Source organism: Diplotaxodon limnothrissa, linkage group LG16 (assembly GCF_057381915.1).
Source record: "Diplotaxodon limnothrissa isolate DT_005_m linkage group LG16, D_limnothrissa_male_GT1.1, whole genome shotgun sequence".
Classification (NCBI taxonomy): Eukaryota; Metazoa; Chordata; class Actinopteri; order Cichliformes; family Cichlidae; genus Diplotaxodon; species Diplotaxodon limnothrissa.
Window position 1 is genome coordinate 18543892 of NC_140611.1, and position 21057 is coordinate 18564948.

The following is a 21057-nucleotide window of genomic DNA, read 5'->3' on the forward strand; positions in this document are numbered from 1 at the left end:
GAAAAAAAAAACGTGTATGTGTGTGTGTCCCTAGACTGCTCCGCCAACCGCTGTTGTGTCGCAGAAAAGCGGACACCTTGCACACAAACCCTCCTGAGTTCAAATGAGCAGCGTCACTCTGAAATAACCGACTGTCGCCGCGACAAAATAGCGGCTTCACAACGGCGACTCGTTTTTCGGCTCCCGAGTGAGTAAACTAGCACCGCCAGTGGGTTAAAAACTGCACAGAGCTTTCTGTACTGTTATAGACAATCCAGGTGGCATGTACGTGACTGTCCGCGTAGTGGCAGCATCGCAGCTTCAAGCAAATACTGTATACAGTGCTGAAAACAAGAAGCCGGGGATGATGCGTCAAGCTACCTGAAAGGGTACACGACGATCGGAAGTTGGGCGTATTTTGTTTTTGAAAATAGCGGTTTATGCTAGGCAAATTTTTCAGTTTAAATCAACAGATATATAGAAATGTGTTTGATTTTAAGGAAAGCGCACTAATTATAATTTGGTATTTTTTCTACACTACATATCATACATACAGAAATACATTTTTAAAAACTATAGAAAATCAAATGCTGTCCACATGTTTGAATATGCTGAACGGTTATCTTAGCTTATGAGTGTGCGTTTTCCACAAGTTTAAAATATAACATAAAACTACTGTGTTAACAGTCTGGATATTGTAAAATAAGCTCATGTCTGCAGTGCAGTATATATGTGAGTAATCATACACACCATAAGAAATTACACTGGAGGTATAGGTCAATTAAATTCCACAGAATTTTGCTCCCTTACACAAAATGTTACCATAGTGGTCTATTTTTGTTCTACCACTTTTGGCTGCTCAATATAGGGGTTGCCACAGTGGATCATCTGCCTCCATCTCACCCTGTCCCTAACATCCTCCTCTGTCACAACAACACTCTCCATGTTCTCCAAGAACTTTGTCTGTTGTCTTCCTCATCTCCTCCTGCCTGGCAGCTCCATGTCCAAGATCCTTTGTCCAGTATATCCACTGTGCCTCCCCTGCACATGTCCAAGCCATGCCAGCTTTGCTTTGCATTTGTCTCCAAATCGCTCAACCTGAGCTGTCCTTATGGTGTACTCCTTTCTAGTCGTGTCCATCCTGGTCAGTCCCAGTGAAAATCTAGCGTATTCAGCTCGTGTCTTTTTCGTGTCACCATCTCCAAACTATATACCATAGCATCTCATAAAACTTCCTTTTCACTCTTGTTGCTATCTTTATCTCAAAATTATTCTTGACACTTCTCTCTGTCCATTCCAAACCGCCTGCACTCCTTTCTTTACCTCCCTTGTACACTGTACATTGCTTTGGATGGTTGATCTCAGGTATTTAACCTCATCTACCTTCACTTCACCTGCTTCTTGCAGCTTCACTGTTAGTGTTTCCACAAAGCAGTTTCCTTTTCATTCACAGACATGCATTCTGTTTTGTTTGTACTGACTTTCCATCTGCAGAGCATACCTCCACTTGTCCAGGCTCACTACAGATGATGTCATCTGGAAACGGAGACTCCTGCTTGACCTGTCCGTCGTTATCATTACAAACAAGAAAGGGCTCAGAGCTGATCTCTAATGTAATCCGACCCCCATCTTGACTCTATTTATCACACCTCATGGCAGCTCTGCACACCCTTGTTCCAGAAAACCATAACAGCCTAGTCGACAACCTTTATTTTGAAAGTTTTGCTACCGGAACTACTTTTGCCTTGCTCATTGGTGCTTGCTGAGAGAGAGAAAAGAAAGCAAAGGGATTCAGGCGGTTGAAATGGAGAGCGAAGGGACTGGGAGGGTGAGTGAAAATGTTCAAGAGACATGGCGTGGCAGCATGACACAATAAAGGGGACCTCGGTTCACCAAAAGGAGTCCTCGGAATAACAGAATCGGGGAGGCGGAGGACTCGATCTGACTGTCAGAGGATTTTCATCTCGCTTTGCTTTGGTCTTACCTCGTTTAACCCAATCAGTGGGCGCACAACGTTTCAGCTGAGCAGTATCTGCAGAGAGAAGTCTGTGGCTAACAACCAAGTCTGACAGGATACAAGGTAAAGCACTTCTCTTTGCGAGCAATCACTCAGGAAGGTTGGTTTGTTTACAGCCGTGGTTATCGCCACACTAAAGTTGCATAGTGTTATAGCGCTGTTTAACGCTGGGTTGCTAATTCTATCAGTATTGTTAGCAAGAGTCTGCAAAACACTCAAACTGTTCCTGATCCTTGATTTATAATACCATTTAGTGGCGTAGCGACATGCATTATTAACCAGCTAAAACCGCTTAGAGTTGCTAGGCTAATGCTAGCCGTCCACCTAGCTCGTACATGGAAGAAGTGACAAAGTGGCACATGGGGCTATGCTGTGACCGACTCGTTGTGACCTACCTGTCAACCGCAGAGAATCTGCCCGGGCATGTCCTTTGGCACGGACGGCTTTCCCTTAAAGTGTGCGGCCAGTACCATGGCATCTAAGCTCATTTAACATTGATTGGTTTAACTGTTGTTAATATCAGTCATCAACACTGGTTGCATTGTTCCTGCCATTTGGTTTGCACATGGGGAAGTTTTGTAAACAAGAGACATCACTCAGGAAGGACTGACTTTACTGTCACCTGGTGTTTAAAATAACTGCCACACCATCTGAGCAGCATTTATGACATTTAGGTTCATTTCAGATTGGATAAAAAGCTGTTATGCATCGCAAAGGTAATTTTCTTGTCCTCCTGGATTTAACCATAACCTGTGAAATTAAGTCAGCAGTTTTATTGTGTGCATTTATGATTAATAATAATAATAATAATGGATTGGATTTATATAGCGCTTTACAATACCACTATTCATTCACTCTCACATTCACACACTGGTGGAGGCAAGCTACGGTTGTAGCCACAGCTGCCCTGGGGCAGACTGACAGAAGCGAGGCTGCCATATCGCGCCATCGGCCCCTCTGGCCAACACCAGTAGGCGGTAGGGTAAAGTGTCTTGCCCAAGGACACAACGACCAGGACAGAGAGCCCGGGGATCGAACCGGCGACCTTCCGGTTACAGATACGCTTCCCAACACAACTCAGTGATTGTGCATCTCTGAGTTGTTCTGTCTTTGTACTTAGGAATTGTCTCTCTTCTGCTTTCAGATACTCAGTATGAGTCGAGATGGTTGGATGAGGAAAAGAGCCAATGCCAGCGATGACAATGGTTGGGGCGAAAGGGTGAGTCTTATTTAACTCAGCTCGGTATGGAATGGAGCTGTGTGTAAGGATAGTCAGTTAAAAGGTATTACATGGTTTGTGCATTGTGTGCCTTCCAGCATTAATGGGGACACTAGGAACACCCCATCGCCCTCCCACACACTCATTATAACAGCTAAGAGCTGGATTTAGATCACTAGTTGTCTAATTGGTTAAGACTGGCATTCACATTTATGCTTTATAAGAAGAGTGACCTCTCCATATAGCAGTCCAATATACAGGCAAGGCAATAATGAAAACTCAAGTAGACAGCAATATATCATAATATCAGTATCTGTGCAGAATAACTGAGTGAGAAAACCTCCAGTGTATGTGTGTGTATATATGTGTGTGTGTGTATGTTTAGATATTGTGTGCAATATTATGACTGTATATAGATATCACATAAAATATTTTAAAATCTTCATATTTTTGCTGGTCATGTGCAAACCATAAAAATCTGGTTTGTTAATTGTTTCCTGTTTGTCTTTTTGTTTCTATAACTGCTCTAATTACTGCATGCAGGGCGGCTACATGGCCGCCAAAGTTTCTAAGCTGGACGAGCAGTTTAGACTTGACGCCCCCAGAGAAAAGCAAAAAGAAGGAGCGTGCTCCAGCATCTTCACCGGAGTGGCTATTTATGTCAACGGATACACAGGTAATGCTTTGTAAATATTTATGCAGATTATAAATTTGGTTTGCCTCATTTCTTCAGCTGCTCCAGCATGAAGACCATAAATTCTCTCAGATTTCTCTCTCAGAGGATTAACTGATGAAAACAGTCTTCTGAATACTGTTTTCTTTCAGAAATTAAAAAAGTACGTACAGACTTCTTTGGCATTTTTCTCACACTGATTTATTAGTTTTTTTTGGTTTGATTTATAGTTTCATAAATCAGTTTTTGACTGTCTTGATTTTATAACTCAAGGTACTGTTTTTCCACTGTGATCAAATCACAGGTTAGTGTATGCTTGATGTAGTATTGTATTTTGCTTTCATAAAAGCTTCGTAGCTCAAAACCATCATATGAAAAATGATCAAGGGAAAAAATAACTTGGAAAAACTGAAATAAACATCAGGCTCATCACCTGATGACATCTGCAGCACACTGGAGACTCATCTCACAGGCAAAAGATGCCAAAGTGCAGTAGCTTGGGAGTTTTTATCCACACAGTGACTATGGCTGTGTTAAAATTGCTGGTTTTTGAGGCACTGGGAAATATGACAGTGATGTATCCTGATGAGCTGACAGCTGTCATGATGCGCATCAAGATGCTGTCTAAGGTGTTTTTTGCCTTTTAGTAAGTTGACATTGTCATTTTTGCCACACTTTCATATTTTTGGGAGCAGATCCCAGTGCAGATGAACTACGCAGACTGATGATGCTGCATGGGGGTCAGTTTCATGTCTACTATTCACGCTCCAAAACCACCCACATCATCGCCACTAACTTGCCTAACAGCAAAATTCAGGAGCTCAAAGGGGAGAAGGTCATCAGGCCAGAGTGGATCACTGACAGGTCTGTTCATTGCAAGATGATAATGTTTATATTTCATATTTTGTTGTACAGTATTAGCTGAAAACCTTGTTTATCTTGTCATTTGTTTAAAACAGTATCAAAGCTGGGCACCTCCTGCCATATCTACAGTACCAGCTGTATGGCAAACACAAAGGCCCGCTCTTCCCTGGCATGACTCTTCGTCAGACCTCAGAGATTCCTGGACCGAGCCATGGGGTGCTTCAATCAAGTACCCATCTAAAACTAAATCTGCCGCATTGCAAAATTAAACCCCCTGTTCTCAATCATAAGAAGTCTTTATGCAGCGCTCAGAGCACCCCCATCCCCGTCCACATCCCCAACCAATCCCGACCTCAACCTGAGTCCATTCAGCACAGCTCTCCAGCTCGCTTTGTTAACCCCGAACCGAGTCACTCTGCATCCGGCCACCTCATTACAGATCCCAGCCACAGAAGCCCTTTGCACACACACCTGCTGCTTAATCCAAACTCCACAAAGCACCCACACAAGTCTCCGCAGTCTGCTTCCCCACAGGAAGCAGAATTAAAAACGTGAGTATGTAAAGTAAGTAGTTACACTTAAAGTGGACCTCTTGTGCATTTTTCCTTATTCATTATTTAGCATCGAAACACTATATTTCAGACATTTGTTCTCCTTTCAGACCACTCTGATGTCATAGAGGTGGCCTATCCTTTATAATATGTTTGAGACAAGGCTCCTGTTGTGCACACATTCGATGTTCAGATAGTCTTTTTCAGAATGAAGTTGGCTTAAAGGGAGATGTGTTAGCACAACTAATTTCAGATCGTGTAAGATAAATGAGGTTTCATTTGAATTGAGAATCAAGCAACTCTGGTAGACTCAAGTAACACAAATAAGGATCTGAAAATGTGAAAAATAGGTCCACTTTAGGTAATAGCTCAGTAAGTTCTGTAGATTATTTTTTTTTAAACTAACTTTACATTTTAAGGTTTTGAACAGAAATCTTTAAAGAGCTTGAAGTTTTTTTTAAATGTCATTGATTAAAAACTCTTCATGTCCTTTTTATCACAGAAATAGAAACTTGCAGACCTCAGTGGATGTGAGCCATTCGAAAATGAATGAAATCCAAGAGTGTAGCAAAGAAGAACCTCATCTCGCTGGGGCCTCAGATGTGAAGGATGCCCCCTTGACCAATGGACACACTCACATTGTTAATGGTGCCTTAAATTCAGAGGACCTGTCCCCTGTTACAAATCAACCATTTTTGATCAACAGCCTGTCCAAATGCAGGGTTAGGAGTTCACCAGATAAACCTCAAAGTCCTTCTGTACAGTTCCAGGCCAAGCCTGACCCCTACGAGTTTCCCCAAAGCCCTCCAAAGCAATCTGACCAGTCCCTTGTCCTCGTGCAGCAATCCAGCTCACAAAGAGCCAATGAGAAAAGACTTAAGCCTCCACCACCAACCTATCAAGAGGCTATAAAAGCCACTGAAAGCCACCTCTTCCCAAAGCAGCTTCAAGCACCCCTTCAGGTCGATATGATTTCTGAAAAGACTCTTTCTCCTGCATCTCGCTCTCTTTCACATTCTCCAGTTCGACTAAACGGAAGTCACCACAACGCCTTTACATCTGACTCTGCCTCCCTCAGCACAAATAATGTAACATTCAAATCTGAACCTCCAATGGACGAGTCATCGTCATCATCATCTAAGTCTTCAGCACAGCTGCTAGAACATACGGGCAGTTTGATCTCCGAGTTCTACTCTCACTCACGTTTGCACCAGATCTCCACGTGGAGGAGTGGCTTTTCTGAGTACGTCAATGAACTGCACAGCAAACGAAAAGGAGCAGGGGGCGCCAGCCTTCCTGGGAAAGAGCGTTTGAGGAAATCTGCGGCCCAGCGATCTATAGACACTAAAGGTAGGAAAGGTAGGGTTGCTGTGTTTGTTTTCTGTACATTTCTGAGGGCTTCTTTTCTTTATGTTGCCTAAAGACTTTGGACCAGGGATAAAAGATGTGCCCTTGCCTGCTCCAGCTGGGGACCTTGGTTGTATGTCAGTCAAGGTCTAGATCCCCTATAAAGGGGAAAAAAAAGCTTAGCAGTATATCATGATTTATAATTCTACAATTACCATTTTTTTTTGCAGTTGTATGACTTATATGCTTGTATGCTAGAAAACCTGGTATATATTGAGTATAGCAGTGAATACCTTTAATTGGTAGGCCTTCGACATCATTGAGGCACTGCATACATGCACCACAATTGTGCATTAATATTTTATTTAAATCTGAAAAACTGCCCATTGACAATATTTGTATGTATTTGTTATGTGTCAGGTTCATCAGCCCAAGTCAGTGTTAAATCTTGTATCCTCCATGTGGACATGGACTGTTTCTTTGTGTCTGTGGGGATTCGAAATCGACCAGATCTTAAAGGCAAGCCACGTTTTTGTCTGTTTAAATGTGCTATCAGTAAATTTTTAAAAAAAAAATGGATGTAACACACTCGCTGCTCGTGTTTAAAATTGGTTCTTCCAGGTAAGCCTGTAGCTGTGACCAGTAATCGTGGACAGGGCAGAGGGCCTGTGAGACCAGGAGCTAACCCTCAGCTGGAGATGGAATACTACCAGAAAAAATACACACATCCACAAGCTGGTGAGATTGTCATAACAGTGGCTTTCACAGGCTTTTACATGTCCAGCCCTTCTGTAACTAAGCGTCCCCTCTCTGTTCACCTTTCAGAGAGCGCAGAGGATGAGATACACACAACTCCTTCACAAGAAAGCCCTGACTCTCGTACCAATGGAGTAGAGCAGGATGCTGTTGCTCTCTCAATGGCAGAGATTGCATCCTGCAGTTATGAGGCCAGGTAACCTATAAAAACAGATCAGGTCTGCCTTAGTTTCGTAACAATAAGAATATGAACATATATTCTTTCTTCCACAGGCAAGCGGGCGTAAGAAACGGCATGTTTTTTGGGAAAGCAAAACAGCTGTGCCCCGCACTGCAGTCTGTCCCATATGATTTTGAGGCCTATAAAGAGGTGGCCCTCAATATGTATGAGACTCTGGCCAGGTAGAAAAACAGCGCTATCTTTTACTCACACTAATTATGTTCTCCCTTAATTCTTAATATGCATAACTTATTCATGATTTTACTCTTTTCAGTTATACCCATGACATCGAGGCCCTCAGCTGCGATGAAGTGTTGATAGATGGCTCTGCACTGCTAGCTGAAGTGGGCGCCAGCCCTGAAGATCTAGCCAAAGCGGTCAGAGCAGACATCAAGGAGAAAACGGGATGCTGTGCTTCAGTGGGCATGGGTAATTTGTTTGCCTAGTTCGTACTGTAAAATAGATCAAGGCGGCCGCTGCATTTTACAAAGTCTGACTAATCTGGTCTCTTCAGGGTCCAACATCCTTTTGGCTCGGCTGGCGACTCGTAAGGCCAAACCTGACGGCCAGTATTTCCTAAAGTCTGAAGAAGTGGACGATTTTATCAGGGACCTCCCGGTGACAAGCTTGCCTGGTAGGTGTGCAGCACCACCTTCTGGACAATCCACTGATATCAATTCTGTGTGGTAAAATATTCAGTCAAATGATGGTGATGCTACTTTTTCAAGGTGTTGGGCCTGTTATGGGGAGAAAGCTGGCCCTCATGGGTGTGCGGTCCTGTGGTGACCTCCAACAAGTTTCTCTGTCTAAGCTGCAAAAGAAGTTTGGACCCCGTACTGGACAGACTCTGTTCCGCTTCTGTAGGGGTCTAGACGACCGGCCAGTCCGCTATGAAAAGGAAAGGAAATCTGTCTCTGCTGAGATGAACTACAACATCCGCTTTACTCGGGTTAGACCTGCTATTTGTCCTCCCTTCTGTGTCATGTGTTCTACTTCAACATGCCAGCTTTTTTTTCTTTTCTTTTTTTTTTTTTTTTCCCCTTCTAATCCTCTTATGTATCATTTACCAGGTTGATGAGACGGAGTGTTTCCTCACTAATTTGTCCATGGAAGTGCAAAAACGTTTACAAGAAGCAGGTCTGCGGGGTCGAAGAGTCACTCTGAAAGTCATGGTTCGCAAAATTGGAGCGCCACTTGAACCTGCTAAATACGGTGGCCATGGCATATGTGATCATTTAGCCAAGTAAGAAAGAGATCATTATTCTGTCCTTGTGTGTTACAACTAAATCTTCATATTTTCTCCTCTGTTGTTTATCCTTACCACTGTTTCTTTGTAAGCTTATCTTTATCTGTCTCCCTTTTCATCAGGACCGTGATGCTCGCTCAGTCCACTGACAGTGGTCAGCTAATCGCTGCTGCAGTCATCAAGCTGTTCCACGCCATGAAGGTAGAGGTGCAAGACTTGAGAGGAGTTGGCATTCAGGTTCAGCTTCTTGAGGGACATCAGTCTGCAACACAGGACTGCCGAGGCCTGCGAGGACGCTCCATCAAAGAGATGCTGTTAGGCCAGGCATCGAGTGCCAGATCTACTAACCGAGGCGCGTTCGGTGTTTTTTTGGTTCCGCTTGTCTTCATTGCTGTCTGTAAAAATCACTTACGTCTTGTAATATTATTACAGATGCTGCAGACGCGCTTCAGGAGAAGACTACTTCCTCTACAACAGTCCCAACAGCAAACTCCGCGCCATATCCTTTGTCACCTGCTGAGCCAGTACCCGGAACAAGCAAGGAACAACCAGCGTGCAGACAAACTCCAAAGCATTCTCGGACACGTCTCAACTTCAGTATCGAAGTCCCCTCCCCTTCACAGGTCAGGACTGGAGTGAAATGTCTGACTGGTAAAACAAAACCTAAACGGTAACATGCCTCTAACTGTCTCCTAATTTTGTCCAAGGTGGATCGTTCTGTGTTGGAGGCCCTGCCTGCAGAGCTGAGAGAACAAGTGGAGCAGTCGTGGACCAGGAGAGATGGGAGGCCAAATAACTGCCATTCCCCTGTTCTGCAGCTTTCCCCTCTCATTTCTCATCCAGCCTCTCCCCCTCGTCCTCCCCTTGCAACCGTACCTGCACTGAATTATCCACCTGTAGGAACGTTGGTCCTGCAGATTCCAAACCAGCCAGAAAGTCCAGGAATTGTACTGGAACTGCCCAACTTCTCACAGGTGTGTATGCTATAGATTTTTTTTTTTTTTTTTTGGTGATGGTTTGCCGGTGGTTTAATTTTACAGTCTAAAGTAGAGAGAAAATCAGGAAAAATTGGAAACTATAGTTTCTGTTGTACTCCATTCCACAGAAACATGTAGTGCCTTGCTGGCTTGTAGCAATTTTGCTTATTGGAGCCTTTAAACAGCACAAAGCGCTTTTCTCTACTGGAAATGTGCCATGAACACATGAGTTGTGACTGAAGCAGATGGTCCCACAAGTTAAAGAAAACAAAAGCTGGTTTCATTGTTGGTAGTAAGTGAGCTTCCCATCTGTCTGACTGCAGGTTGATCCAGATGTGTTTGCTGCCCTTCCCAAAGAATTACAGGAGGAGCTGAAGGCTGCCTACAGCCGCGCAACCGGTATCCACCCTCAGGTGAAAATGTGTAAGTCAGCAGATGAATTTCCTGAAGGAGTGCTTTTCCTTTTGATTGGTTGTTTTTACTTTTTATTTTTTTAACCCTGATTTTATTATTTGATTTTATTTTGTTTCTTGTTTGTTTTTTGTTTTTTTGCCCTTCTGGTTTCTCTGCAGTGGAGCAGAAGAATCCACTGCTGCAGCTAAAACAGTCTGGGGCCGGAATCGGCAGTGGTCGTGTAAAGCTTCGCTACAAGAGAAAAAACGCAGTCAGTCCTCTTAAAAAAGGAGCTTCTCCACTCAAGAAGCGTCCAACAACAAACAGCCCAGCCAAAAGCCTGCCACCTACTGGAAAATCACAGGAACCAATAAACAATCGAAAGGCAAGTTTGTCCTCTGCTCTATGCATATGATGCTGCCAACACGTGAAAACATGTGATTTAGTTGACTTATCTTTAAAAATTGCAACTTCTTTTCATTCCCAGACTGAAAATGGTCCCTCAACATCAGTTTCGAAACCAGAGATCCCACCAGCTGTGGTTAAATTGGCTGCTCGTCCTCCTCCAGCACTGGCAGGAGCCTGTGACTTGACAGACATTAAAACACTACTACGGGAATGGGTTACCACCATAACAGGTACACAGATGTGTTATGATGGCGTTTCCTGTGGTGCTGTTGTTGTTGTTGATTTTTATGGGTTTCCAAAAGTGCATCTTTATCTATTTATTTTTTGTTTATTTTTTTAGAACCCATGGAGGAGGACATCTTGCAGGTGGTGAAATATTGCACTGACTTAATTGAGGACAAAGATTTGGAGAAGTTGGATTTGACTATGAAATACATGAAAAGGTTAGTTCTGTGGAGTTAAGATTCCTCAATTTAACTGTCTTCCTCTTTCTTTGTTTTCAAGGTTTCACTTGCTTGTTACGCTTGAGCTTCGTTTTTTTGTTTTTGTTTTTCCCTGCAGGCTCATGCAGCAGTCAGTGGAGTCTGTTTGGAGTATGGCTTTTGACTTCATCTTAGACAACGTGCAGGTGGTTTTGCAGCAGACTTACGGCAGCACTCTGAAGATAGCATGAAGAAAGACGGGGTGCTCTCCTCGCTACATGCGATCGTTGTAAACGACACTTTTTTGATTTGTTAATTTCACAATACAAATCATGATGTCTAAATTCTGACTTATGAAAGATACAAATAATGGCTACACTTTTATGAGAAAGAGCCATGACAGTATTTTGAAGTATTTTGGACAAAGCGGTTGTTTTTATCACAGAACAATGATGATAGTAGCAGCTTTTTGGAAACTCACTTTCATTCACTCTTATTTTCCTACGACTCATTTTCATATGCAAGATTTTATTAAGGGCAAAAAAAGCATTAAGGGTATCTGTTTTTTGTAGCACTGCAAAACTTTCAGCTGGTATTAGATCGCATACTCCTGTGGTGACCTGAGCATTGGTGCTGTAGATCTGCTCCAGAGATCTGTTTCCAGAGACAGTTCAGGGTCATTTTGGGTTAGAGAGTCACAGAGAGTCAGATCTGGAGACGGCTTTCTGGCTCGATACCAACGAAGGCTGCTGTTAGATCTCTGAGTCGTAGCTGGACTCTGAGACAAACAATAAAATCCGTTCCATCCAGGCCTGATTTCGAAATGTATTTTTTGTTTTCATTTTGGGGTTTTCCCCGTCTTGAGCGTTAGAATCTGGTATGTTAAATTTTCCTCGCTTGGATACGTGATCATGTTAAAACAAAAAGTATATTTCAGCAGTTTTACAAACCGCTTACCTTGTAGCATTCTTTATACATAAGACATTTTCAGAAATGATTGGAGAATTTTTTGGGGGGGTTTTCCCCATCATTGTTTTATCGGTGCTCTTTGCCACTAGCACTTATCTGTGAAGCATCTACTGCTGCGTGCAGCAGTGTTGCTTTTTCTTTTTTTTTTTCTCTTGTTTCTCGTTTCTTTCCAAAAAAAGAAGTGCCAAACGCTGTTATTATACTGTGTAAATAATGTTTTAAAGATCTTTGTCTAAAGTTTTAAAAGAAAAAAACATGTATGTAGAAAAATTACCTCTTGTATTGTTTACCGGTAGTGGATTCTTAGTAACTGTCTCTAAATTGTAACTCTTTAAATGTTTCTAAATGTTCCAACATGGAAGTCAGAAGCTGGCCAAAGCACTTGAGGTGAGGTTAACTGTTGATTCTCAGTAGCACTCTGATATAGGAGGATGTCGACAGGGGTCATGGCAATCAATGAGTAGCCTATGCATTTCTATTTTTTCTCACATAACAATGAGATGTCCCTTCAAGACCACGTAACATTAAATAAAGCATTTAGTGTTTATGCTGAATGTGCATAGGAAGAGGCGATCTGATTTTTAACTCTGTCACCCACAGTGTCTGATTCACACCCTCGAGACACTTTGTACAGCTTGCAGCTGTGTCGCAGTATTTGTGTGAGGTTTGACTTTAACAGCAGATGCAGCTGCTTGACTTGTGATCGCACCATGGAGGATAATTTGCTTGCAGTTAAAATGCGTGTTTTAAAAGATAATTCTGATATGCAAACCAAATCAATCGGTCATCTTTTGAAACTTGTTGAAATGAATGTAATTTAGAATGTGTGATTCACTTTCAAGACGTTGCCTCTCTTCACCTCTCACGTGTTTCCCGAGGGGAATGGCCAGAAGTTAAAATAAAAATAATAATAATAAATTGGCCTGTCTTGTCTAATCTGGCTCGTGCCTGAAGACCTGAAGCTGTGAAACTTGTTTGTAAGTTTTCTAAACCTTGGTAATAAACTGTAAATTCTGTATTCATTTATTTGTCTTTGCCTTTCTATAAACTGGCCTTCAAAAGGACTTTCAGCTGATAGAATATGGTTATGAAAATTATCTTCAGTGTGTCTGTTGTGTTATTCCCAGGTCTGACAGTGATGAGCATATAAATATGCTAGACATGTCTGTTAGAGATGTATATTATTTTGATGCCAAAAAACATTGAATTTAATAACTTATTTTGTATTGTTTAAATGGGATAAAGTTGACAAGCCACACCATTTTTTTTTGGGGGGGGGGGGGGGTCTAGAGAAGGCATATGATAGGATGGCAGGAGAGGAACTGTGGTACCTCACTAAAGAGTAAGTGGTAAAGAAGTATGTGAAGGTGGTGCAGGACAGTGAGACAGTGGTGAGGTGTGCAGCAGGAGTGACAGATGGCTTGAAGATGGGGGATTATATGAAGAATTGATGATATCATCAATGAATATATAGGACAAAGGAGGTTGCTTTTGGAGCTGTAGCGGGTATAAGCCATGGCAACAGCTTTAATCTTCACATTTCGACTTGATTCTCAAAATAGAATTTCGATTCCCCCCCCCCCCCCCCCCCCCCCGCGCCCCTCTTAAAATGCTATTTCAAGTCTTACCTCGAAATTTCGACTTCATTCATGATGTTTTGGTTTTGCATATAAACTACAAATATTCTTCAGCACGGGATTTACTGCAAACAATATATTTTTTCTTTAATACATCAGATGACAACTGAGCTTTTGGGTCGCTATAAACAAAAGCAGCAGTACAACGTGAAAAAATATAACACACACACACACACACACACACACACACAAAATAAATTAATAAATAAAAATTAACCCGTAGTATTTCACGAGTTGCCCGGATGTACTTCCCACGACGTCAGACGGGCCCGCTGTGACGTTGTGTCCGCAGAGAAACGTTTCGTGCGCGGGCTGAGGTGTTGACGAGCATCTGTCACTTTACTAGGTAATAATTTAATAGCAGCTTGGTTATACTTTATATTTTCGACAAAATGCACAGTTGACGTTCATTTTAAAAAAAAGGATCAATACAACTGTTTCCAAAACTGTTGCTGTAACGTTTGTTAACAATGGTGGGGCTAATGCTAGCTAGTTAAGATAGCAAGCAAACGCAGACTGAGAGTTTATAGGGAGATTTTTGTTGAACTGCTGGCGTGTAGAAGTACGTGTAGCTACGTTTCTTAGTTTGTATAAGTTAGCTGTAGATACGTAAGAGGTACCCAGTTACGGTCTGTGCCTGTACCAGCTAACTGTAGGCACCACCGGGCAGAAACAAGGTGTGCCCCCTGCCGTTACTGGCTTTGTCTGCGGCGTTAGCTAGCTAAAAGAGGAGCTCTCGGACCAGTTTCTGTGTAAGCAACGTTGCTAACGTTACATTGTTGTACATACTTGATCACACCAGCTCACAGTGTAGGGGTAAAACAGGGTTTTCCCCATTATAAAATTTGGGAACAAAGGCGATGTCGAGATTCCTTTCTCTTTATTTTGCGTCTTTGCGCAAAAGAAAGCTTATAAATAAGTCGTATGAATAAGTTAACTATTTCCTAGTCGTCATGCGCTCCATCACGCTACCTTTGAACTTGTAGCCAGTGCAGTGTGGATGTCACATGACGGATACACATCAGCCACTGACATTTGCAGAAAGCCTGTATCAGCTGATATCGATATTAGGCACTGTGATGTTGTTATTGTCCTGCTGTCTGGTGTCATGTCTCACCATTGTTTATCTGCCCATTTTCAAACAGAGTCAGGCAGCCATGGCTAACCAATCAATGGAAATCATAGCAAAAGTTTTGGAGCAGTCAGCCAAGCTGGTGGAGGAGCAGGTGGATGCCCAGTTGGCCAAGCTGAATGAAATGGATGAAGATGATTTGGAGAGGCTGAAGGAAAGGCGATTAGAGGCACTAAAAAAGGCCCAAAAACAGAAGCAGGTGTGTGGGACAATTTATAATCACTGTAACATTTTGCTGTGTTAATTTCTTAAAGCAGATAAAATAATTTGAATCACTGAGAAGATTCACTTCTTATTCGCACCATCAGCAGAACCTAGTCTAAAAAATGAAACTTTCGACACTACAATTTGTACTGAAGTCACTCAGTTCTTTGAAGGATCACAATAAAAGACCTGGTGTCATGTTTATAGACTGCCTTGCTCTGAAGTTAGGCTACACAGCATTTGGGTCTATTATTCAAACCCTTTAAAGAGTGTTTTCATTGTACTCCACTATAATAGCTTTTCTTGTATTTGTAATCTTTTGTTTTGCTTTTCAGGAGTGGTTGTCTAAAGGTCATGGGGAGTACAGAGACATATCCAGTGAGAAAGACTTTTTCAGTGAAGTGAAAGACAGCAAGAATGTCGTGTGCCATTTCTACAGAAATTCAACCTTCAGGTAAGTCACTAAATGATGCAACAGGACCATGAATTAGAAATGTAATGTAGTCCAAAAAACAAAACAAAGAATCAGAGGTAGTTTATAGAAAATTAATATGTTCTGCAAATTAATGAATTTATTTATTAAAATCATCTTTTCAGACAAAATGACATTTCCTACGTGTGAAGTGTGGGAATTTGACCTTTAACAATCAACATTGTGCCTTGTTTAGCGTCAGTTTTTTTTTACTCAGTCGCCAAGATATTAATCTGTTGATGTCAGACATCTGAACTTGTCGCTCTGTCCTTAGATGTAAGATCCTCGACAAACACTTGGCCATCTTGGCAAAGAAGCACGTTGAGACCAAATTCATCAAACTGAATGCAGAGAAAGCCCCATTTCTGACAGAGAGGCTGCGCATCAAAGTTATTCCGACTCTGGCTTTGCTTATTGATGGAAAAACAAAGGACTATGTGGTCGGATTCACTGACCTGGGAAACACGGACGAGTTCACCACAGAGATGCTCGAATGGAGACTTGGCTGTGCGGACGTTATTAACTACAGGTGAGATGTGCAGTAGACTCACTCGAGCACCTTATGTGTTGTGAATGAAAACGTTTTATCTAACATGATCCCTTTTTCCTGTTTCTAGTGGCAACCTGAGGGAGCCCCCAACAGCGACACAGAGATCAGGAACAAAGTTCACAAAAGTGGAGAAGAAAACCATCAGAGGGCGAGGTTACGACTCTGATTCTGAAGATGACTGAAGAGGCTTGACAGTGTTCGGGTTTACTCTCTCAGGGCTACCTCATTACTAAAACTCCAGCAGACAGCCCACTTCCTTTTTTCCCTCTTAGTAATTTCTGTTTTTTGATTCATTTTATTTAAAAAGCATGTTTGTTTCAGCCTTATTTAAGGACTTATCCACCATGATTTATATTGGAATATCTGAGTAATAAAATGTATGGTTCATGAACAAGGGAGCACACTGAGCAACCACTAGCTGTTAGCTGTATTTTGTTTTTCTTGATTTACAGGTGTAATCATTTATTGTAGACAGCTGTCTCACGCACTTTCCTGTAACCTTTGTACGTCTCGTGTTGGAACCAAGTTCATGGTGCATGTGAGTGCCAAGATCATCTTTGAAGAGCAAAATAAATTTTTACATGACATTTCATGGTAGCATGAGTTTGACCTAACTAATGCAGACTTAATAAAAACAAGAAAAAGATGGGGAAAAAAACTGCTTGTGTATTTTTTGTGTTACTTCTTCAGGGTTAGAGGCAGCGTATTTGCAAGAGTTGTATGTTGTCTTTATGGATGAAAATAATACATCCTTAAACTCACTGGATACTTTTGTCTTCAGAACAATCTAAATTCTTCATAGCATAGGTTGAACATGGTGCTTGAAATATTCCTCAGAGATTTTGGTCTATATTCACAAGATTACACAGATGGAAGCATCAGAAGATTTGTGGACTGTGATCAACAACACTTGGGTAGGTTGTAGTGTTTAAATGATGCTCTGTTGGTACACAACCTTGGAGAAGGTTGTGTTGGAAAATCCCAGAATATAAGCAGTTTCTGAAATACTCAAGACTACACTGTCTGGCATAAACAACCATGGCACACTCAATCACCTTGAGGCATTCTGATACTGCAGCAGGCTGTAATGACCATGTCTAAATGCATGGAGTTGCTGCCATGTGATTGGCTGATTAAATATTTGGATTAGCAAGCAGTGTACCATATGTACCTAATGAAGTGGCCAGTATAATTACTGGCAATGTTTTTATGTGAGCCTTTGTTCTTAGAAAACAAAATAGGTGGAGTTCCCATTTGCTGCTTTTGTCTTTAAACTGAAAACTATAACCATCTAAAAACATTTTATGGGCGTGGATTATTTGTAGCTGATGAGACTGGCTGGTGCTATGCTGAGCACGTTGAGCATTACTACAAAACTAAAAACCGCAACACAAAAGGGGGCCCTCGATTTCTATAAATAACTGTTTGGCAGTCTGATACAATTGAGGTGGTGAGCAAAAAACTTGTCTTTGGGATTTAGGAAGTCATTTTTAATTTTAACAATCTGAACCACTAACTGTTGTTGAATTATCTCAGAACCCAAATTACACTTTTTACCAAATTACTAGCTGTCTGTAAAATTAATATGCTGGTATTCAAATTGCTAAACTGTTGATATGTAGAAAAAATAAAAATAAATCAAGTTTTCTGGAAAAGTTTGAGTAATTCCTGAATTAACTCAAACTTAGAACAGTGGGTTTGCACAGAGTTGAATTTTTCAGATGCGACGTTAATGTCAGTATTCCTGCTTCATCAGGATGGCACTTTGCTCAATCATTTGAGAGACAGGTTGATGAGAACATTTAATCATATTCATCTGCAGCTCAGCATCAAAACACAGGAAACAGCAATCAAGAAGTCTGGTTGGTGCCACAGCTTTCTCTCACTGCAGAGAGAATGACAACAGGACATTTTCCAGGACATTCACACACGCAACAGTGGAGCTAAGATTCGATTGCCTTGTTGTCTACAGGTTGGAGGAGGTGGTGTACAATAAGTTCTCCTTTGCTGTTGATGTATGCATCGGCCATGTCATGCTCAGCAGGGAGCCCATAGGGAGTCTTTAGTGGCTGTATCCTGAAGGTATCAGAAAGAGATGGCAAAGGAGATATAACAGTATAGATATGTAGGCATCTCAGGCAACCTCAGTTTGAAAAAAAACTAACCTTTTTTTAATAGTACTTTAAGAGTGATGTGTTACTACTTTTGGTTAATTAATCCTACCTTACAAGGTGCTTGACAAACTTCAGTTGGCTGTTGACTGCAGGAGTATTTTTATGAATTACAGGGACGTGAGCCTAAGTGCGAGACAAAGGCAGAGAAAATTATTCCAAAAGATAAAGGCTGTGAGCGTCTGCATGAGGTGACACACTCTGTACAGATCATTTATCCTGATCAGAGCTCCTTCAGGGTACAAGTCACTGTTGAAAGATGCTGAAAGACGCAAAGAATTACATGGAAATTCCTGAACTAAAGCTGACAGCAGTGTTTTGTTGTATGTGCAAAAAAAAAAAAAAAAAAAAAAAAAAAAAAAAAAACAACATTGAACATGATCCGGTTACATTAAGTTAATCCAAAAGGAAAACAAAAACGATCTGTAGCCTTTACAAAAAGGGAACCCAGTTTGGGGTCCTGTACCATGACAGAAATTTTACCTTTTGAAGCCCGAGGTGTTTTATTATCTCTTTCTCCCAGTATGGCCTTCGCAGCGCACTTTTGACCCGCGTCACTATGTGCAGCTTGTGCGGCTGGTCTGGATCGCCACCATATTTCTCGTGCTCTTTCGATCGCTCAGCAAAAATCTGTTAAGAAAATACAGAATAAAGGATTATCATTATTCCATGGCAGGATTCATCTGTAATGACGGGCCTAAAGCAACACTTTAAATAAAAAAAATAAAATAAAAATAAAAAATAAAAAAATGCTGAGTAGCTAATAATCCACCTAAACCATTGTGTCTACTGGACCTGCTGGAATTATACCCAAACTTACTTAATCCAAATAAATATTAATGTAAAAGAATTATATTTTGACACACACATGGGTAGGGCCACAAGACGTTACATACTTTGAGTGTTGCTAATTACTTTACAAATGTACAACATTATAGATTCTAAATTTATTCTTACCTCTGGTGGGATTCTGGATTTGGAGAATTTGCTTCTTGCTGACACATACCATGCACAAGGTGACAAAACTGGAGCTTCTGTCAGGGTCTGTAACATATGCAAACAGAGAGAAGGTAAAAAGCAAAGCCCAGTATCAAGGAAAATGTGTTTACTTACATATGTAGAAAATCTAAAAAGTTCTGTAGAGTTAAGTCTCAGAGATAGATTGCTGTTACTGGTGGTAGATATTCTTTTCTTTAGGGAACAAAAGTTTTTTTTGTTGTTTTTGTTTTTTTAATGATTTAAAAATCTGATATTCTGACACATCAGCAGATATTTTGTTTTTATCTTTCAGATCCACAAAATATGAACAGATTTCCCTAACATTTGTCATGTGTAGTTATCCGTTTACTGATTTATGCTTTGCCTGACTCTGGTCAGGTTGTTGGATTTGTGTTACTCCAAACAGCTAATAGCAAAAGGGAAGTTGGAGCACATTCCTCCCATATTAGCTTTTCATCTCTGGATCCCTGTTAAATCTAGAATTGGATATAAAATTCTTCCTCCTTACATACATCTGATACACCTGAGCACTTCCACTTGTCTCTTTTCACTCCCCTTCTGTTTACACACCACTGCACCAAGTCATTATTGCATACATACATTTTTGCCTTCCCTCTCTCCCTTAGTCTGCTTTTTCCTACCTCTTTGCTTTTTTCCCCTCTCTCTTCTATTTCCTCTTATCACCCTCTCCAGTCACAGCATATGCCTGCCCCTCCATGAGGTGGTTCTGTCAGAGGTTTCTTCCTGTTAAAAGGGAGTTTTTCCTTCCCACCATCACAAAGTGCTTGTTCATGGGGGCTAGTTGAACTCTAGAGTCTTTACCTTACGGCATAAAGCGCCTTGAGGCGACTTTTGTTTTGATTTGGCGCTATATAAATAAAATTGAATTGAATTGAATTAAAGCATATTGAAGCGATTTTTGATGTGAACTGGTGCTATATATAAAATAAACCTGAACTGAATCTTAGATGACAATATTAGTATTAAAGTTCTAACTTTAATACTTGGAGCACTTTCTGCAGCAAATGTAGCCTAGTGCACATCACAGCTGACTGGATAGTGGTGCAGAGAAGCCCAGTGGCTTCACACAACAAGTGAGTTTCATTAATGCTGAGTTAGTTACAATGGCCTCATTTTCTTTTCTTTTTTTACATAACTGAGCACGTTGTATATGTATCCAGGACATTGGTCATTATATTTGAAAGTTTCGCGTCCTAAAATTCAGCACTGCAGTCATCTAGCAAACAAAATAAATAAATCCAGTAAACCTAGAAAAATCCAGTAACTATTCTCCAAGTCCCATCCCTGATTTGGGTTTCAGGTTTAGCTGGATTTTTCCTCAAGCAGCGTTAAACTAAATGAGCCCGTATGTCAACTTCAAGATGTACGAAACACTTTGTAGACAGTTCAAGTCTGAAACATTAAAAACGTGCAGTGATGTACCCACCTTTACTGATAAAAAGCTCAAACTGCGACAGACAGCTGACATGTTGTGTTCCTTCTGCTGCTCTTTAGCTAACAGGGGCTACGAGACAAGGTTACAGCCTTGCTAACCGCTAAATAACACGGAACTCGAGCCTAACTAACCGCTATGAAAAACTGACCTATAATCATACCAAATTTACCAAGTTCGCACATTTAAACATTAATTCGGCACTGAAAACAGCAGTGAAACAGGAGAGTCACGCTGCTGTCAAGCCCTCTCTCTCCGCCGTCTTAACCGGAAACGTCGGGGAGTTACATTAAAAGAGCACCGCCACTTCGAGAGCACCGCAATTTGCACATTGTTCCTACCCTAATTTTTCTAGTGTGATAAATATGTTGTTTGAATAAATTTGGACTTAATAAAAA

The 21057-nt window shown here is 41.3% G+C and overlaps 3 protein-coding genes across 3 annotated transcripts; 2 read left to right on the forward strand and 1 right to left on the reverse strand.

Moving 5' to 3' along the window:
• Window positions 1-1788: 1788 nt before the first annotated feature.
• Window positions 1789-11438, forward strand: rev1 (REV1 DNA directed polymerase). Its single transcript, XM_085374169.1, has 22 exons — window positions 1789-2059; window positions 3141-3215; window positions 3759-3891; window positions 4584-4752; window positions 4848-5303; window positions 5806-6653; window positions 7071-7169; window positions 7272-7388; window positions 7476-7602; window positions 7680-7808; window positions 7901-8055; window positions 8141-8260; window positions 8355-8575; window positions 8697-8869; window positions 8995-9224; window positions 9305-9495; window positions 9580-9846; window positions 10173-10272; window positions 10422-10642; window positions 10730-10880; window positions 10991-11093; window positions 11212-11438. The coding sequence occupies exons 2-22, from the start codon at window positions 3150-3152 to the stop codon at window positions 11321-11323; spliced, it is 4188 nt and encodes a 1395-aa protein (XP_085230295.1). The 5' UTR covers window positions 1789-2059; window positions 3141-3149; the 3' UTR covers window positions 11324-11438.
• A 2515-nt stretch (window positions 11439-13953) lies between these two features.
• Window positions 13954-16307, forward strand: txndc9 (thioredoxin domain containing 9). The gene is made up of 5 exons (XM_085374557.1): window positions 13954-14024; window positions 14824-15009; window positions 15350-15468; window positions 15761-16015; window positions 16104-16307. Exons 2-5 carry the CDS (start codon window positions 14836-14838, stop codon window positions 16216-16218), a joined length of 663 nt encoding a protein of 220 aa, XP_085230683.1. The 5' UTR covers window positions 13954-14024; window positions 14824-14835; the 3' UTR covers window positions 16219-16307.
• Window positions 16308-17836: 1529 nt separating this feature from the next.
• On the reverse strand, window positions 17837-20920 carry mrpl30 (mitochondrial ribosomal protein L30). Its single transcript, XM_085374689.1, has 5 exons — window positions 20654-20920; window positions 19165-19251; window positions 18691-18837; window positions 18260-18333; window positions 17837-18112 (listed from the first exon to the last, which is right to left on the reverse strand). Exons 1-5 carry the CDS (start codon window positions 20693-20695, stop codon window positions 17980-17982), a joined length of 483 nt encoding a protein of 160 aa, XP_085230815.1. The 5' UTR covers window positions 20696-20920; the 3' UTR covers window positions 17837-17979.
• Between the last annotated feature and the right edge of the window lie 137 nt (window positions 20921-21057).

Bases quoted from the DNA above. Each gene is read 5' to 3' on its own strand.
- rev1 (XM_085374169.1), top strand. From the start codon at position 3,150: ATGAGTCGAGATGGTTGGATGAGGAAAAGAGCCAATGCCAGCGATGAC. The intron at 3,216-3,758 runs GTGAGTCTTATT...TACTGCATGCAG, and splicing joins ACAATGGTTGGGGCGAAAGG to GGCGGCTACATGGCCGCCAA. The intron at 7,170-7,271 runs GCAAGCCACGTT...TGGTTCTTCCAG, and splicing joins AAATCGACCAGATCTTAAAG to GTAAGCCTGTAGCTGTGACC.
- txndc9 (XM_085374557.1), top strand. From the start codon at position 14,836: ATGGCTAACCAATCAATGGAAATCATAGCAAAAGTTTTGGAGCAGTCA. The intron at 15,469-15,760 runs GTAAGTCACTAA...CTCTGTCCTTAG, and splicing joins TACAGAAATTCAACCTTCAG to ATGTAAGATCCTCGACAAAC. The intron at 16,016-16,103 runs GTGAGATGTGCA...TCCTGTTTCTAG, and splicing joins GCGGACGTTATTAACTACAG to TGGCAACCTGAGGGAGCCCC.
- mrpl30 (XM_085374689.1), bottom strand. From the start codon at position 20,695: ATGTCAGCTGTCTGTCGCAGTTTGAGCTTTTTATCAGTAAAG. The intron at 19,252-20,653 runs GTGGGTACATCA...CATATGTTACAG, and splicing joins TGAGCTTTTTATCAGTAAAG to ACCCTGACAGAAGCTCCAGT. The intron at 18,113-18,259 runs GTAGGATTAATT...TGATACCTTCAG, and splicing joins TTTGTCAAGCACCTTGTAAG to GATACAGCCACTAAAGACTC.